At 48.2% G+C, this 19,007-nt stretch overlaps 1 protein-coding gene across 3 annotated transcripts in view; it reads left to right on the forward strand.

Annotated features, from left to right (window-relative positions):
* The window catches only part of PEX14 (peroxisomal biogenesis factor 14), a 143,959-nt gene that overhangs the window by 115,693 nt on the left and 9,259 nt on the right, over positions 1-19,007 (forward strand). For all 3 annotated transcript variants that reach the window (XM_040461052.1, XM_040461042.1, XM_040461055.1), the window contains one exon: positions 16,541-16,626. In XM_040461052.1, coding sequence (XP_040316986.1) covers positions 16,541-16,626 — 86 coding nt within the window. The remainder of the gene's footprint in view (positions 1-16,540; positions 16,627-19,007) is intronic.

Raw genomic sequence — 19,007 nt, forward strand, 5'->3', positions numbered from 1 at the left:
GGGCTTCCACCTCCCAGACTCTGCAAGCGTAGAGCCCGGGATGAGGAGATGGCTCTTGGGTTTTTCCAAAAGAACGTGACACACCCAGATCCCCTCCTAGACAAACTTTTAAATATGTGACAAGGGTGTAAGCAGAGACAAGGGACCAGAATAAATGAGTTTATCGTGTTGTTTCATATATTTGGGTTACAAGCAAGAATCTGTAGAAGTATTTCTTGGTTCTGTTTCCAGTTTCTTACATCATGCGTTTGCCCGTCACTCTTCCACGAATAAGAACATGAACGTCTGATTCATGACTGCATTCTCGTTTGCTCACTGAAATAACTTCTCTCCTAATTTTATTTTTTAAAGTTAATATTAGTAGATTTAAGGCGGTGTCTCCCACCCACCCCCTTTGTCCCTTTCCTTCCTTCCTTCCTTCCTTCCTTCCTTCCTTCCTTCCTTCCTCCCTCCCTCCCTCCCTCCCTCCCTCCTTCCCTCCTTCCCTCCCTCGTCCTGGCTACACCATGTATATTTATGCGTTGACAGTCTGTTAGAGAATTTCAGATTAAATGTAAAGGTCCTTTTTGAATGTAGCTTTTAATTGTTACATGAGAACATGACCCGTGTTGTTTTTAAGTGAAGCTGTTTTAGGAATAAAGGTTCCTCAAACTAGTAATGAGTGTCCAAACCTTCAAAAATACAGCCAGAACCCCTTCTTTAAATCACTTATAAAAAGTCTAAAAATGGTTAAAATTGACTTCAGAGTGATGGAAAATAGCTCCAGTTTCGTGTCTTCAACGTAACTCAGCCTTGGATCTGTTGTCTTTCAAGACGCCTTTTCTATAATTGTCTTCATTTTAATTGTCTATCTCAGAAGTTTTAGTTTTTCAAAACATGTTAATTTAAAACAGTGCCTATCAGAGTTTGAAAGGCCTAGCTTTAAATGCCAGGCTTGACTGGACCCTTACCACGTGGTCTGGAGCTACCTTCCGGCTCTTGCTTTGCTGTCCTCCTCACTGGCCCCGGCATCACAGGGGCCGGGGCGTCACAGACCTCACTTAGATCTGCCCTTTCTTTTGCTTTCTGGGTGAGGCTGAATGGGTGAGGCCAAGTAGCACGCTCTCAGTTTCACCTCATCCGTGGTCACCTTGTCCAGCGGAACACCGGTGTCACGTGACCTCTGGGGCCAGAGAAACGGTGCTCAGCGGTGAGCCTTGTATTGGAGCTTCTGAGTCAGTAGCAACTACTTGTCAGCCTGGGACTCACTCCTCCTTCCTGGCCAGTATTCTTTCCGATCTATCGTGTTTGTCTTGGGTCACTAAACATGCTCTCCGTGTTTCCTTTTAACCAAAGGCCAGCTCTCCACACTTTTTCTTTGGTTGTGTCCCTGGGCCCAGCCATTTAATGGCATTTGTTGAGGACAGGCAGTGGCAGCTGGGGTGTAGAATTTTCTAAGACGCACATCTGTTCTATTCCAGCTGTTTTCTCCATGCTTAAAACCAAGCAGGTCTCTCAGCTACTTGGAAACTTCTTGCTCAGAACAGATTCTTCTGGTTGGTCACAGAGTTGGCCTGAAACATCATACATGTGCCCACTTTTGGTAGACACAGAGGGTCATTTACACTGTTGGTCTTTCTGAAAGAGGCGAAAGAAAGAGCTGGGGAGGGGCAGGACTGTCATTTAAGTTATTCTTCTGTCCAGGTCTCTCTGAGAAAAAGCATTACATGTTTAGGTATTTAGGTAGGAGTATTTTTAAGAGACTCCCAGCCCTAAAAATAAAATACATCTTCTTAGAGACAGACTCCTTCCTGCTTTGACGCTAGTGTAAAAACAATGGCAATGGCAATTTTTAAATCCCTGAAGTTTCTACTTGTCACTGCTGAGCTTCATCCCTCTGGTACTGCCACACCCGCTCCTTTCAGCTCCCGGGGTGACTCTACCTCTACACTTCTGTACTTTTGCCAAGAGGTGTCAAAACTGCTCAAAAAAAAAAAAAAAAAAAAAAAAAAAGCTTGATTTTGATTAATATAGAGAAACAAGACTTTGCCTGACTGATAATAAAACTGATAAATGACATTTGAATTACTTGTAGCGGTAATTTATTACATAAAATATCTTTTATTTGACATGCGATTAGTTGCTGGAAGCATCACTCAATCTGACTAGTTTAAACATGCTCTAAAATGAACCCCAGTAAAAACCAGGGCTGTCTGCTGCTGGCGTTATGAAATATACTAATCCTGGAGTGAGGAAAAAATCTGACTTTAAATATTTAAATGATTAATTGGGTTTATATATTTTTTTTACCTTTCTAACCCCCTTAATTACAAGCAAACTCAGGGGAGTTTCTGAACTAGGTGTGCAATCTGCATGCTTATCACTGAGGCATTGTCTGCGTCCCGGGAGGGATTTATGGCCTCCGCTCATGTGTGTTCCTGCCCATTTTACATCCAGAGCCCTTGCCTTCCCATGTCTTGGCTCTTTAAGGACAGACATTCCATCTCTGAACCCAAGCCTGGAAAATGGGATTCTCTGGGCACAGCCCCAGATGCTCACGATGCTCACGCCTCGGGGAAGGATAGCTTTTTCAAGACCACCTCCGGGAGCCCACTGCTCTTGGATGATCACGCCTGGTCTTGCCGGCCCTTCTGCTTCATGGCAGATGTCCGACTCGGTGCCTCTCTTGGTGTCTCGGCTCTTTGGTGAATGTGGTTGACCTTGAGATGGTAGTCAATGGCCTGTGTGTCAGCAAAGAGAACTTGGACACCTGCCGGCATGGTACCGGGTCAATCCATCCGCATTTATTAAGCACCTATCGTATACTCAGTACACTATCGTCAGAGATACAAAACGTGATCCTTCAAGATCCTGTAGGTTCTCTGGGAGAGAGAAGATAAACTCTTAAGAAAAGATAATAGTATAAGACATTGTGATTTAATGCCAAAATTAATTACACAGACAAGAAATTTTGTAAGAATACAGAAAAGAGAAAAATTAATGTGGGCTAGAGAAGTCAGAGAAGGCTTTGTGAAACAGTAGGAGGCTGACACCGAGGGAAACTTGGTGTCACCTGGTGTGAGAATAAACCCGTGTTGTCAGGGCTGAAAGGAAAGTCGGGCAGAGCTCAGGAAAAGTCAGGCTGGGATTCGAGAGGAAATCTGACGTTCTCTGCTTCTCTTTTTGCTTTCTTTTTGTTCGACGTTGACTCGGGAATCAGTATGTGTGGACATCTGTGGTGCCTGCCCAGGCCCAAACATAAAGTTCTGCTGAATGCTCGACTGATTGGTTTGTTCCAGGCTGATTTTTCTTCTTTCCTCCCAAAGAAACAAGAAGCAAGGTAGCTTTGAGAGTTAGGCAGGGCCAGCGTAAATTTTGTAGGGTCATATGTTTTTCCTAGGCTTAAATATTTTTCCTCACTGTCTTTGGTAACCAGTTTACGTCTTTCACAGACGGACCTATAGCTTCAGTTAGGGTGTAAATGTGTGAGTGATGAAAGGCTTTGACACCTGGATTAGAAATCCTGAGAGTGCATGGTCTTAGTTTGCTTCTTCATAGACCTGTTTAGTAGCATATACTTACCCTCGATTATCTTCATTCAGTGAGCAAGCACTTTTTACTATACTCCTGCTATGGGCCAGGCACTGTGCTAGACCCCGGGGATGAAAAGATTAATAAGGCCTAACTGCTGTCTCCTGTGTTTCCTGTCCAGCCGGAGAGGCAGTTAAGCAAAGAGCAGTGCCTCTGAGGTAGATCCGGGTGAGGCCAGTGGCACAGACGAGGCAAAGGGGCACTTCATAGAACAGGGGATGCTTCGCTGGGTGTGAAGGGCCTGGGGGAGGGGTGATTGGTTCATTGACCAACCAAGATGGATGAGAGCATCTAAGGCAAAGGCGTGTGGACATGAAGCCGTGTGATGTTCAGTGGCCAGAGCCTGGGATGGCAGTGCCAGAAGAGAGGCCTGGCGTGGGAGGTGGCAGCCAGGTCATCACCCTCACGGAGGAACAGTCAAGAGCACACTGAGTATTTCTCTTTAAGATGCATCATCGGATTATTTTTGAGGCTGTATTACCTGTTTGACGATACTGTTCTTAGACTAATATTAAAACCATTTGTATCATCTGAGAAGATGCCGCGTGGGGAGCTAGGGGAGACATTCTGGGAGTGTGCTGGATGAGGCGGTGGTCCACATGCTCTGCCTGTAGCTCTTCCCCTCTTCTTTGCCTGGCCAGCTCGTTGCTGTTCTTTGGGATTGGGGTCAGCTGCCAGCCCCTCTAGGGACTCTTTCAGATGTCTCCATTCCAGTGGGATGGAGGTTCCCCTTGGCCTGCTCAGCCCTGCTCACTTTAATGTTTATTCACTGTCTTTTCTATTAAATCATGAGTTCCTTGGATTAGAGGCAGGTTGTTTGTTTTTGTTGTGTTGTGTTTTGTTTTTTTAATCTATTACCCAAGGCTGTGACTTAGCAGGTGCTCTAGAAGTGCTTGTTGAGCGGATAGATGGTGGTGGAAATGTGCCCGAGAATTAAAAGGCTGTCTTGTGTTACCATCAGCTGGGAGGAGCTTCCCGGGGAACCAGCGAATGGGACCTTCTGTGTGCTCGGCCGTGCAGGCCGTGGGAGCAGAGGACGGGCCTTGCCTTCAGGAGGCCATGTGACCACTTAGAGGGAATACCAGTGCTTGGGGAAGGACAGTAAAGACTAACCCATGCCATCTTGCTTGGGGTGAATGGTGAGAGCTTTTGGAATTTCTGAAGACACATCTCACTTTTTGCTTATATAGAAGTTACTGGTTTGTGTATTGAAGAAAACATTTCTCTGACTTTTAGGAAATTACATTTTTCTTCTTTTGTCCAAGTGACTGGTTTAGAATAGCAGCTTTTCAGGAGTGAGCACCCCGTCCGTTCTGTTTGCTTTGTGCCACACCCATAGTGGAGCCATGTGGGTGCCACATAAATGCCATTTGTAGATACCAAGGAAGGCCAGTGTCCCAGGCAGGAACCAAGTGAAGAGATCCATTCCCTAGGTTTTTTCGGCCAGTGAAGGTGTCTTTGGTGTTGGTGGTAGGTAGGATTATATCTTTGCTCACGGTGCACTGTGTTCATTTTATAAGATTCCTCAACAAATAACAGAAAACCCCAAATAAGAGTGACCCAAATGAAACGGAAGAGTATTTCTCGGTTATGGTCACGTAGGTAGCCGAGAGTCTCTGCTCTGCATCTCTGACACCTGGCTGGCATCTGTCTTGTGTTCCAGCGTGACTTCCCCAACTCCCACCCTCCCATCTGCTGTCCAGCCAGCAAGAGTGAGGAGAAGGAGAGTAAAGGACCCACCTCTTGGAAATTGCCCCCATCATTTTCACTTCCTGCCCACTGGCGGGAACTCGGTCACATGGCCACACCTGCCTGCACAGGAGGCTGAGAAATGCAGTCCTTGTCCTGGTGGGCCACGCTCCCAGCTTTTCCTACCTCACAGAAAGTCTGAGTTAGAATGAACACTGACTTCAGGATGATGGTTACCTCTGGGTGCAGAGGAGCACACGGCTGGTTGCAGTGGTATTTGGAAAGCTTTAGCTGGTAAAGTAGGTGGGTTTAGGATTGCTGATTTTATTATTATGCTTCATAACTTATAAATGTTATATTGTTATGTATGTATCATAACTTACCAGAGGGCATTTTTAAAAGTTGAATTTGAACTAAAAATCGAACCACCCTATGATCTAGCTATTGTACTACTAGGTATTTACCCAAAGGATACAATGCATGCAGACATGCACCCCAATGTTTATAGCAGCGCTATCAACAATAGTCAAACAATGGAGACAGCCCAAATGCCCATCGACTGATGAGTGGATAAAGATGTAGTATATACACACACATAACGGAATATTACTCAGCCCTCAAAAAGAATGAAACATGGCCATTTGCAATGACGTGGTTGGAGCCAGAGTGTATTATGCTAAGCGAATAAGTCCGTCAGGGAAAGACAAATAGCATATGATTTCACTCACATGTGGAATTGAAGAAACAAAACGATGAACATATGGAAAGGGGGGGAAGAGAAGAGAGGGAAACAAACCACAAGAGACTCTTAATGATAGAGAACAAACTGAAAACTGATGGAAGGAGGTAGGTGGGAGATGGGCGAAGTGAGTGATGGATATTAAGGAGGGCACTTGATGGGGCACTTGGGTGGTTTAGTCGGTTAAGTGTCTGACTCTTGGTTTTGGCTCAGGTCATGATCTCATGAGTTTGTGAGATCGAGCCCTGCATCTGGCTCTGTGCTGGTGGCTCATAGCCTGCTTGGGATTCTCCGTGCACCCCCCCCCCCCGCTCTCTCTGCTTCTCCCCCACTAGTGCTTGCACTCTCAAAAAAATAAATAAACTTAAAAAAAGAAAGGGGCACTTGTGATGAGCGCTGGGTGTTGTATGTAAGTGACAAATCACTGAATTCTGCTCCTTAAACTGATATTGCAATGTATGTTAATGAACTAGAATTTGAATTAAAAAAAAAATTTTTTTTTTTAAAGTTGAATTTGAATTCTCAGGTCTTGCTTTTCCCTTTGGTCTCAGCTGCTAACTGAGCAGAGAGAGAACGTAGAGCCCCCGCTGCTGGGTCTTGTTCTCAATCACTGTTGGCTCCCTCCAGCTCCACTCCTCGTTTTAAAAATTCTAACAACTTCTTTTTCTAAATCAGCTTTATTGAGGTATCATTTACCTAAAATAAAATGCACTTACTTGTACAATGCGACTTTTGGCAGGCATACACTGTGGGCATCACCACATCGTAGAACATTTGCAATGCCCCAGAAGGTTCCCGTGTGCCCTGTTCCCAGCCAGTCCGACTCTGGGGCATCCCTTGGTCTGCCTTCCATTGCTTCTGATGAGATTTTTTTTTTTTCCCCCTAGGGTTTTATATAAATAAAATGGAATCCTTCAGTACACACTCTCTTGTCTGGTCTTCCCCTCAGCATAATGTTTTTGAGCTCTATCCAAGTCACTGTGCATATCAGGGCTTATTTCCTTCTTATTACTGAGTGGTATTCCATGGTGTAGGGGCATCTCAGTTTGTCCATCCACCAGCGGATGGGCTCCGGGCTATTTCCAGTTCTGAGCTATTACCCTTAAAGCTCTTATGAATGTTTGGGTGCGAGTCTGTATGTTTCTGTAGCTCTTGGGTAAATGCCTAGGAGTAGAGTTGCTGGGTTATATGGTAAGTGGATGTCTGTCTCCATATGAAACCGCCAAACTGGTTTTCAAACTGGTCGTACTATTTCACGCCCCCATCAGCAGTGAGAGATGCAGTGGCTGAGTATGGGTGCTAGCAGTTGGTATTCTAGGTCTTTTTAAAGTCTGCCATTTTAATGTGTATACAGTGGTATCCCACAGTGGTTTGAGTTTACATTTCTGGGATGGCTAATCCTGCTGAGCATCTTTTTACGTGCATATCGTCCATTTGCATGCCTTCCTTTTTGAAGTGGCCCTTGCCATCTTTTGCCTCTTTAATTGTCTTCTTGAGTTGGAAGAGTTCTTTATGTCTTCCGGATTCACATGCTTTGTCAGATGTGTGTGGTGTTTGTATTTCCTCCCAAAGTGGCTAGCCTTTTCTTTTCCTTTAGGTTGCCTTTTAAAAAAGATTTTAAATTTGGTGCCCTCTATTTATCTTTTTTTTTTTTTTTCTTTACAGTTTATGGTTTTGATGTCCTGTCTGTGAAGACTTTACTTTTCCCCCAAGGTTGGAGAGGTTTTCTCCTAGAGGTTTATAGTGTATGCTTTAACATCAAGATCTGTGATTCATTTTTAGTTAATTTTTATGTATGGTATAATGTGAAAGTCAAGGTTCATTTTTGCCTGCATGGATATCCAGTTGTGCCAGCACCATATGGACAAAAGATTATCCTATTCCCATTGAGTTATTTGTCCTTCTATCAAAAATCAATTGTTTAGGGGCACCTGGGTGGCTCAGTTGGTTAAGCCTCCGAGTTCAGCTCAGGTCACGATCTCACGGTTTGTGGGTTCAAGCCCCATGTTGGGCTCTGTGCTAACAGCTCAGAGCCTGGAGCCTGCTTGGGATTCTGTGTCTCCCTCTCTCTCTGTCCCTCCCCTGCTCATGCTCTGTCTCTGTCTCTCAAAATGTGAATTAATGTTAAAAGAAATCAATTGTTTATATATGCATGGGTCTGTTTCTATACTCTTTTTTTTTTTTTTTAATTAAGTTTATGTTTTGAGAGAGAGAGCAGGCAAGGGGCATAGAGAGAGGGAGACAGAGGATCTGAAGCAGGCTCTGTGCTGTCATCGCAGAGCCTGATGCGGGGCTTGATTGAACTCATAAACCGTGAGATCATAACCTGAGCTGAAGTTGGACACTTACCTGACTGAGCCACCCAGGCATTCTAAAAAAAAATTTTTTTTTTAAAACAAGCTACTGGAGTATATTCTACGTATTATAACACTCACCCATTTCAAATGTACAGTTCCTGACTTCTGGTAACTTACTGAGTGATGCACTCATAGTCTGTGTTGGAGCACTTTCATTCTTCCCCATCAGATTCTTTGTGCCCCTTTACTGATAACCTCCCCTCTTGCCCCAGGCAAGCACTAATCTGCTTTCTGTCCCTTTCCTGGATGTTTCGGGTAAATGGAATCTTGCAATATACGGTCCCTTGTGCCTGCCTTTTGCTCAGCACAGTATTTTTGGAGCTCTTCTATGGGGCAGCAGGTAGCAGGACTTCCTTTTTATTGCTGAAGAGTGCACCCGTTGTATGAACGTACCATCTTATGTCTGTGGGTTCACCAGTTGATGGATGACTGTCTCCAGTTTGGCCTAAAGTGAACGTACTGCCAAGAGCATTTGTGTGCAAGTCTGATGTGGACGTATGTTTCCATTCCTCTTGGGTCGACCTCCAGGAGTTGAGTCACTAGGTCATATGGCAGTTTTATATTTCTGGATTTCTATTAATTTTTCTCTTAGCTTTTTAAGAAATGCTTATTTATTACTTTTGAGTGACAGAGAAAGAGAGAAGGCACCCAAGAGTGGGGGAGGGGCAGAGAAAGAGGGAGACAAGAGGATCTGAAGTGGGCTTTGTGCTGACAGCAGACAGCCTGATGGGGAGCTCGAATGCACGAACCCAAGACCATGACCTGAGCCCAAGTTAGATGCTTAACCTGAGCCACCTAGGCGCCCCTGGGCAGCTTTTTTTGAAGTATAATTTATACACAGTAAGATTAATCAATTTTAGGTGTACAGTTTAATGAATTGTACAAATTGTAATTCATTTAACTCCTGTAACCAACACTACAGCCACAATATAGAAAATGTCCATGACCCCAGAAAGTTTCTTTGTGCTCTTTGCATCTGTCCCCTCCCCAACTTCAGTTTCCTTTCAACCAGCAATCTATTCTGGGTTACTAAAGTTCTTACCTTTCAGAAATTTTCATGTAAATGGTATCATATAGCATGTAATCTTTTGTGTCTGGTTTCTTTACCCTAACTTGATGCTTTGAGATTGATCCATGTAGAGATACATCTACCTGTCAAGTTATACACAAACACACACACACACACACAAATACACATGTTTCTGTGACACATTCCCCCCCCCCATATTCCTTTAAAAATATAAAACCCGGGGCGCCTGGGTGGCACAGTCGGTTAAGCGTCCGACTTCAGCCAGGTCACGATCTCGCGGTCCGTGAGTTCGAGCCCCGCGTCGGGCTCTGGGCTGATGGCTCGGAGCCTGGAGCCTGTTTCCGATTCTGTGTCTCCCTCTCTCTCTGCCCCTCCCCCGTTCATGCTGTGTCTCTCTCTGTCTCAAAAATAAATAAAACGTTAAAAAAAATTAAAAAAAAATATAAAACCCATTCTGAACTCACAGCTGAATAAAAGCAGGCTGAGTGGGGCTTAGCCAAGCGGGCATAGTTTGCTAACTCCTGTTACTCTGTGCTCTGGATCTCCCACAATTTGTTTATCTGTCGACCGTCGATAGTTGTTTGGGTTTCCAGTTTGGAGCTATTACGAATAATGCCACCATGAACATTCGTGTGCTAGTAGAAGCCTTTGTGTGCCTGTGTGCTTCCTTCTCTCTTCGTCTTATACCTGGGAGTGGATTGCCTTAGCCACACGTGGTGTGTGTGTTTGACTTTGTAAGAAACTATAAAACTCTTTCACCAAGTGGTTGCGCCATTTGTCATTCCCATCAGCAGAGCGGGGGAGGGGGGGTTTCAGTTTCTCCACATCCTGGTCTGCACTTGATAGTCTCAGTTTTTAGGTTTAGCCGTATATGAACGTGTATGTGATAGGATTTCATTGTACTTGTCATTTGTATCTCCCTGATGACTGATGATATTTTCACGTGCTTATTGGCCATTCTTACATCTTTCATGGAGTATCTCTTCTAGTCTTCTGCTCACACTTTTTTCTAAAACAAGTGTCTTTTCATTGTTGAGTTGTATAGATACAGCTCTTTATCAAATACATGATTTGCAGATATTTTCCCCCAACCTATGACTTACTTTTTCATTTTCTTGGTGGTGCCTTTTGAAGAGCCCAAGTTTAAATTTTTGATCGTGTCCATTTTGTTCTTTTTTTCCTCCTCTTTTGTGACTCACTCTTTTTGTATTTGAAGATGTCTTTGCTTGCCCCAAGGATTTCCTTCTCTGTTCTGTTTTCTTACAGCAGCTTTAGAGTTTTTGCTTTCTGGCTTTGGTGTGTGAACCACTTCGAGTTAATGTGTGTGTATGAAACAAGGTGAGAGTCGAGATTCACTCTCTTCCCTCTGTGGCTCTCTAGTTGTCCCAGCACAGTTGTTACAGAGATTAGCCTTTCCCTGGGCCTCTTTGGCAAAAAAAAAAAAAAAAAATCCCTTGACTGTATAAGCCTGGGCCTATTCCTGGATGCTTCTGAGTTCTTAGAGCTTAATTAGAGCTTATATATTTTGATCTGTGACTGAGGATATGGATATGATTGTCAGAGTCCTTCCTGCCTAAAGATGACACTGCTGATAGCATTGCAGCCTGTCAGAAGTGGAAAAGATGGCCTTTCGTGTGATGTTCACATGAAGGGCCTTGAATTTTCAGGTGTGGCCGTGGTGGGGCTACCGTGGTGCCTTTGCCCTTGCTGCCCAGTGCTTCTGTTCAGAGCAGAGCTGTTGTGTTTCTCAGTGCCATGCTCTGGTTGGTTTGTCCTTCTGGCTGCTGCCACCATGCTCCGCCGGGTGCCCCAGCGTGCCCCTATACAGTGGCCGGCCCCCCGCAGCTCGGCCTGTAGTACAGCCGGTCGCCAGTCTCTGTGCATTTAGCCCCGCCACTCTGTGGCGTAACAAGCCCCGGTTTGGCAGACTGGCTTTATTCCAGGCCCTCACTGTGGAAGAGCCTGTCTTATTTAATTTCCAGGGTGGCTTGTGAGTGAAGCTGTTGGGATGATTTGAGCAGCTGGGTAGGGCGCGATGTGGTCACAGCCCCAGCCTTGGTGAGCGTGGAGGGGACCCCAGCTAGGCTTGCCTGGTTGCTGGCACCGCCTCGCCCTGCACTGAGGCTGCCAGCCTCCCCGAGGCCTTGATAGTTTCTCCGTGTCGTCAGCAGCATGATCTTGTGACGCTTACTGGATTGTGGCATTGCCGTGATATCAGTGAGTCCGGGTTCGTGACTTGGTGGCTTCGAGTTCAACGTTGCTGTGTGGGATTCCCAGCCCCACATGCGTCATTTGCCGTTTCTTGGTCGATGGAGGTTAGACTAAAGGACTGGAGTAATGTTGGTTTAGTTGTGTTCACGGAATGGTTCAGGAGCCACAGGGATGCATCTCTCCTGCCCCAGACAGGGCCACCACACGTGGTGGGTTCATCTGAAACCCTATGCTTTGGGCAGGCAGACTGGCCGAGCTCAAGCTAGTTGACAAAGTCCTTGGAAGGTTAAAGAAGGCATTGAGTTTCAAAGAGCCCTTCGCTCTTCTCCCTGCGGTGATTTGGCCTCTGACCTTGTGGCAGCCTAAGGCATCAGCGCAGGCCCAGCAGTGCTCAGTTGTGCAGGCTGAACACTGCTTCCATGGCTGACTGCCTCTTTATTCTTCGTGAGATGCCAGCGATGAGGTGTTGTTGGTAAAGCACCCGGCCATTCAGCTCATTAGCTGGCTGTACCTGTTGGGGAGGTGCTGTGGACAATTTGAATCTGAGTGACAGTAAACAAATATATCATTGTTCCTCCACTCTTCCAACGGCACAGAGCTCTGCCACCTTCAGTCAAGTGGTCTGTGCTTGACAAGAAGAGAAGAACGTCCTTGGGAGCCACTGGGTCGGTGGTGTGGAACCGGGATCTCTGGTCTCCGGCTTCTCGCCTGCCTTGTACGCAGGCAGGCGTCTGCTTCTAGACTGGAGGCTTGGAAGCTTTTAAAAGGCTCATTTGTTCTGCTTCCCTTATTTCCAAGCTAGAGCAGAAGACTTACTGGCCCCATTTTCTGCCCTTGACTCTAAAATTCTGGACATTCGGGGAGGGTGGGGACCAGAGAGGTGTATCTCCCAGGTGCTCTGTTCCTTCGTGGGGGTCTGCACTGGCCTTGGAAAAAATGGGCCCCAGGGTGGGCGGCAGGGAGACTCCGAGTGGTCACGGTTGGGGGTTTGAGCCAGTTTGGGATCACACCGAGTGCTTTGCTCTGTTACCTTTGAAATCCACGCGGCAGGTCAGAGTTACCTCCTCTTACTTTCTCTCTTTTTTCATTTTGCCACAAGACAGAATTGTATCACACATCTCCAAAACGAGTAAAATGGCATTTCAGCTTCTTGTCTTTATAGACTCTCTGAACTTTAGGAAAGATCATTCTGGTCCCTTTTCATTAATAATGAAAACCAAGGGGCAATAAAATGTTCTTAACGCGAGCATGTCAGGAATGAGTCGCGGTGTGGGGGTGAAGGGTGCGGCCGGCAGGGAGCCACAGGTGTTGCTTGGTGCTTGAGGAGGTCAGAGCTCTGGAAAGGTGGCGGCCGCTGGAAGGAGGGGTTCTGATTCGTGGACCCCTGCACTGCCAGCATCTGTTCAGCCTTCCAGCTCCAGTACCCAGAATGAGAGACTGCGCCTCTCCAGGCACGATGTTTGCAGGAAAGAAGGAAGCGGGCAAGCTTTGGTTCTGGTCCAGTTTCTAGCGCGTTGCAGCTGTTCTCTTGCAGGAGATTGAGTATTTGAGAAGTCAGTGGTGAATAGAATATTCTAGAAACATGTCCATGTTGAAGCTGTTCTCTCTGAGGATTTGGGCAGCACAGATGGAGGTGCTAGATGTGGATGGAAGCCCTCCTGAACAGTGACTCTTGAAGAGTGACAAGGTTACTGTCTCCACTTTTTCCTCCTAAAAATGGACTCGTACTGGATGTTGGACACTGCATCGAGGCACTCAGAGCGGAGTGGGCTTGGGATGCGACCAATGAGAAGGTTGCCCGGGACTCAGAGCCTCCTGGCTCCTCTGGGTCAGGGTAGAAATGTCCGTCTGCGTCGGGGGTCTCAGAGCTTTTGCTTTAATGAGCCGCAGTTGCTTATCCGCATAGATACTTGTTGGGTGGGCACGCTCACTACAGCAGAGCAGCAGAACTCCTTTCTGGAGACAGTTTCTGTGACCCAGAGAGTCACTACACAGCCCCAGGAGGGAGTGGGGACGCCCTGGCTTGCCATAACCCACACCCCAGAGCCCATGCGACACGCCAAGATGCACCATAAGCAGAGTCAAAAGACATATACTGGGAGGGACTTTTGCAGCTTCTGTCACAGACAAAGGACTAATTTTCCAGGCTCCTCCATCACTGTCACCTTTGCCTCCTGAAAGCCCCCTTCAGCAGTATAAGAAGTTTTATAAATTGATGAGGAAATCGAGTAGGAGAGCAGGATCACATACAGTACCCCAGAGAGGACACACAGGGAAGAGATGTTCAGTCCTCTCTGGAAGATAAAGGCAAATGAAAACTGGAGTGGGGGACTCTTTTCTCCTTAGTACGGGCAGAAATCTGAGTGTGTTGAGCCCGCGGTGCTGCTGTGAGGAAGTAGGCACTCTTGGACACGGCTGGTGGGAGCCCACTGGTTCAGCCCCCGTGGAGGACTATTTGACAGTATCTTTCCAAATTGCAAATTGCCTGCACTTCCGACCTAGGCGCCTAGGGATCGACGTGCACGGCTGTACTCGGACGTATACGTGAGATGACATGCGGTCACAGTCCTTGGGGGCAGCATTGTGTGAAACAGTAAGAGGCCGGAAATCAATGGGGAGTTGCTTAAATGGAGTATTAGGCACCTCTGGAAAGACAGCAGAATGAGGACGAGGGGGAACAGGCAAATAGTACGGAGCAGTGTTGCCTTAGACGTGCATAAAAAGTCTCAGGCAGGACAGACAGGAAGCTGTTCACAGTGGCTGCTGATGCTGGAGGGAGGCTGTTGGCAGTAGAATGACAAGATGATCTGTGTGCTTTTTAGACCGTGTGCGTCTCGTAGCTCCTCAAAAACTGTAAAACAGAAAAGGGAGTTGAGGGCTGAGGGGGGGGTGGGCATCTTGGGAGTAAGTGCAGAAGACTCCAGGGCTGGGCCACCTTGGGAAACTGGTTGGGAGTCTGTAGGCCACACAGGTAGTGAGCAGGGAGGTGGCTGATGAGAGACTCTTCCAGGTCCCTGCGTCACTGTCGCGTCCGCCTCCTGAAACCCCATTCAGCTCAGGGAGGCGGGAGCGGCGTCCTTGCCACCTTGAGGGTCTTTGCCACTTGGACCAACCCCCCCACCCCCCGCGGCCTGTGTGTCAGCAGCCCCTCCTCCCTGAGTGCCCACGTCCTGCCACTGAGCTTTGAGAAGTTCCCTCGCCTGCTCCCCTCTGGTCACGAGATGGCAGGATGTGACGAGGACCTGGAGAGCTTGCACGCCCAGGGACAGGTGAAGGCAGAGACCCCCGGCGCCTGCTCCTGGTGTCTGCCCCTGACCGTGCTTCGGCTTTGCCCCCTGACCTCGTGCTCTTTTCAAGAAGTTCAGGAATGTGGTTGCTCTTCCTCCTCTTACCCTTTCCTCTCCTAAATGCGCGTGCGCACCCCGGCTTCCTTGTCATAGCAGTCCCGGGGGGTGCCTTCTGAACAGCCTGCTGCGGGCGCTGTGGTCTGCTGCCACGGATGGATTAGTGTCCTGCATTAGTGCCCTGCCTTCCCTGGCAGGTCCCTTGAGAGGAGGCCGAGCGTCAGGGAAGATTATGAACACGAAAGCACTTTGTAAACAGTGCATGGGGAAGATTGTGAGGTAGAGAACCCCGCTCTCCTCCATTCAGGAGTTGGGGGGGGTCTCCTGGAGGCTATTCTAGAGCACTGGGCCTGGGGCCTGCACCTGCACAAGGACTGGCTGCCCATTTCCGGTCCCTTCACGGCAGCAGCATGTTGTCATCCTGGCCCCGTCCCTCTTACCTTTTGTGGCCCCTTTGGTAGCCTCTTCCCTGCCTCCTCACCTCTCTACCTCCCACTTGTATCTCGCCCTCGAGGACACCCCGTGTTATCTCCCAAAATACAGAGCTGACTGGGTCACTCCTGATTCAGAGCCTTCGGTGACCCCAGTGCTGTGATCCACCTCTTCTCCCCGCTCTGCCCTCTACCACTCCCGCTTGGGTAACCCCTCTCTGCTCTTGCTGGCCTCCCCCCTTGGATAGGCCCAGTTGCTCACTTGGGTCACACTGGCCACCTTCTCTCCTTTGAACAAAAGTCAACCCCTACCTTTGTACTTGCTCGTCCCTTGCCTGGAGCTCTGTCCTTGGGACCCCACAGGCCTCAGCATCTGCCTCTTCCAAGGCCCTGCCGACCCCTGCTTCTCTCCCCCGACTCCCCGGCATCACCCTGTTGGGGCTCCCCCCCTTTTTTAAGATTTTATTTATTTAAGTAATCTCTACACCCAACGTGGGGGATCGAACTGACAACCCCGAGATCAAGAGTCTCCTGCTCCACTGACTGAGCCAGCCAGGTGCCTGCCCTGTTGGGCCTTCTTGATCACTCTCCGGAGTTGCCTTGCTCAGTTGTTTGGAAGCTGTCTCCTGCACTTGTTGAGTGTGAGAGCAGACCAGGACACGGGAGTCTCGTTGCCATTGTGCCCCCGTGCCTGCAACACGGTCGGGCATGCAGAGGATGCTTCGTGAAGTCTTGAATACACAGATGGTGGAGGCTCCTTTCCCCTGTCCTCTGCCTCTCAAGTGGCTCTTAGCTCATCCCTGTGGGTGGCAGGTGCGGGGACGTGTATTGACGCACACCTAAGTGTGTTTGTGTCAGCCTCGCAGGACCCTTTGTTCCCTGAGAGCGGAGACCGTGCCCTAGATCGCCTCTGTCACCTGAGGGCCACCCGAGGCTTGCTCGCTGCCACACACCTCTGCACAGGAGGTGTGAGGTTGAGGCAGGTGGTCCCGAGAGCCCGGAAAGAGCGGGGAGGCGACGCCAAGCCGCTGTTCCCGACCGTCGCACGCCGTCCCGTGTAGTTGTGTGTCACAGATGCCGATCCTCTGAGATTCAGACAGTACACATGCTCTCCCCCGCCCAGGAAGGATGCGTGTGCTTTTCCTGACTCCCTTTTCTCCCCACCTCAGGCCCTGTGGGGTCCCGATGGAGGGACTACGGTGCCTTGGCTGTCATCACGGCAGGCATTGCGTTTGGCTTTCACCAGCTCTACAAGGTAAGTCCGCCTTCCCTGTGGCTCCCCTGGCATTCAGCCCCACGCTCCCCCGTCCCAGGGTTTACCTGTGTCGAGGCACCCAGCCCTGGAGCGCGATGGCAGGAGAGGGGCCGCGTGTGGAGGCGGAGTATACGGAGGAACACGCTCTCTGCGCGGGGCGTCTGGTTCGGGCTCCGTGCTGCCCCCGCCTGCGTGGCAACTCCAGACCCCGCCTCGTCTGCTGCACTCAGCACTGCTCCTCTGCATCCCCACCACACAGGGTGACCGTGGGGCCCATCCATCTACAGGCCATGTGCCCGGCACATGCTGAGTGGCCGGGGCATTTCTGAGAGACAGAATAACACGGTGCTTGAGAGCATGGACACTGGGGCCCGGCTGCTGTGTGGCATCCTGCTTCTGCCACCTAGTAGTAGCTCAGTGGTCTCACCTGTAAGACGGGGACAGTGGTACCTACCTCACGAGGCTGTTGTGAAGCCCAAAGGAGTCCCTGCTCCTTTGAAAGTGCTGTGTGCCTGGCACCCAGGAAGCATTCTGTATGCTATTGTTCTACTTTAGTATTGGGAACCAGCTTTGAGAATCTCACTGTGATCCTATTTATGGGCTGTGTTTTCTGTTTCCTGCATATTATCTTGGCATCCACGTAAATCTGGGATTTTTTTCCCGCAAACTTCATGGTCAGCCCTCTGGATCCCAGACTTCATTGTTCCCAACAGAAGTGCAGGCGTGAAATGAACACGTAATTCCTTGATACCAAATATGAACCAGATACTGACCAGCAGACACTAACTTTGATTTGAAGCAAAGCGCGTCTTCTTGAGGACACAGAGCCGGGGGTAAGCCCCAGAGACAACTCTCTACTGGTCCTGGGGAGAAGGCCTCCGCTCCTGAGCCCCTGCGGTTCCACCCTCATTTGCACATTAAAAAAAAAAAAAAAAAAAAAAAAAGTCTGAATGAATTCCCAGATTCAATATTGTAACTTTTAGCACGTGAAACATGTTTAAACACTGTGCTCTGGGATTCTTAATTTTTGACTTAGTGCGAAATCTAGTGACAGAGTTGTAGCAGAGTGTGATTTTTTCAGGTAACATCTATTCTTGGAATTGGAAATTTCCATGTCAAATCCAGAAGCAAAATGTTCTAGGTCCTGGGACTTCTCCCTCTGACCCGATAGCCCCCCCCCCTCCCCCGTCCCCGACCCCGTGTGCTGAAAGCCTGGTTCCAGTCACTGACTGCCTACAGTCATCAAGAAGAATAAAACACTAAGAATTCTCGAAACCACTCCCGGCTCTCCTAAGCAGTACCTAATGGTCACATGGCAGCCCTCGGATGGCCTGCGGCTAGAGGAGCAAAGCAGAGGTATCATCAGTTCTTTCCATGAAGCCCTGATCTTTACGCCTTAAAAAAGAAAGAGACGTTGAAAGATAAGTCACAATGGTGATGAGAATTTCTTTAGTTTCTTTAAATTAAAAAAAAAAAAGAGGTAAGAGCTGTCATCTTGTTTTATAGATACGTGACAGTTTGGGCTCGGGTAGTGTATGCGCTCCTTCCCGTGGCTTTTTTGATCTCAGAAATCGAATTTTTCGTTAGTTACATGTGTAAGAATCTCTTGACTTGTACACTCGGGAAACTTTCAGCCCAGAACGTAAGGCTACATGTGATGAGTTTCGGCTCAGTTGTGGGTAATAATTCACACAGCGGTTGAAAAGCACTTTGCAAAATAGAAAATGCTTCTATATGTGTGCTAAATAATGATCTTCGCTGAGAAGTCGCTCTTGAAGTGAGTTCTCCCGCAAACCCCTCGTGAGAGACCTCCTTCTCCTTCTCCAGTAGAGCCTTAATGGAGAAGTTGCTCTCTTTTTTTTTCCATCGGGGCACCAAATGGAGTAGGAAGCAAAGTTCCTTGGTCACACCTGCCAGCCTGTGCTGTGCTACCTCTAGCCCCACCCCATTAATGGTGACGACTGGGCTCACGCTCCAAAAACAAGAGGCGCCAAGTCCTGAGCCACGTTCTTTCCTCCAGCTCTCCCAGCGGCCACCCTGCTGCCTGCCTTCCGCCCCTTCACACCTCAAAGTAGGCAGCCAGTTACCAGCTGTGCCCCACCTTGCCTTCTTCCTGAATGTTCCAAGACCCCCGTGCTCCCCTAGGCTTCCTGAATTTTGGACCCTGTCATTCAGTTGACCTGTTGTATCCACTTCCTTTTCCCCAGAGCCCATGTCTTCAGCTTCCACCCCTTCCTCTCCTGCTGCCCTTGTGTCTGGGGGGACTTTGACTGCATTTGACTCTCACCTGAAGGAGACTTGTTCTGAGGATTCAAGGCTTAGTTTAAAAAAAATTTTTTTTTTTCAACGTTTATTTATTTTTGGGACAGAGAGAGACAGAG

The sequence above is a fragment of the Herpailurus yagouaroundi genome, unplaced genomic scaffold (genome assembly GCF_014898765.1).
Source record: "Herpailurus yagouaroundi ecotype Mexico unplaced genomic scaffold, PumYag 77, whole genome shotgun sequence".
NCBI lineage: Eukaryota > Metazoa > Chordata > Mammalia > Carnivora > Felidae > Herpailurus > Herpailurus yagouaroundi.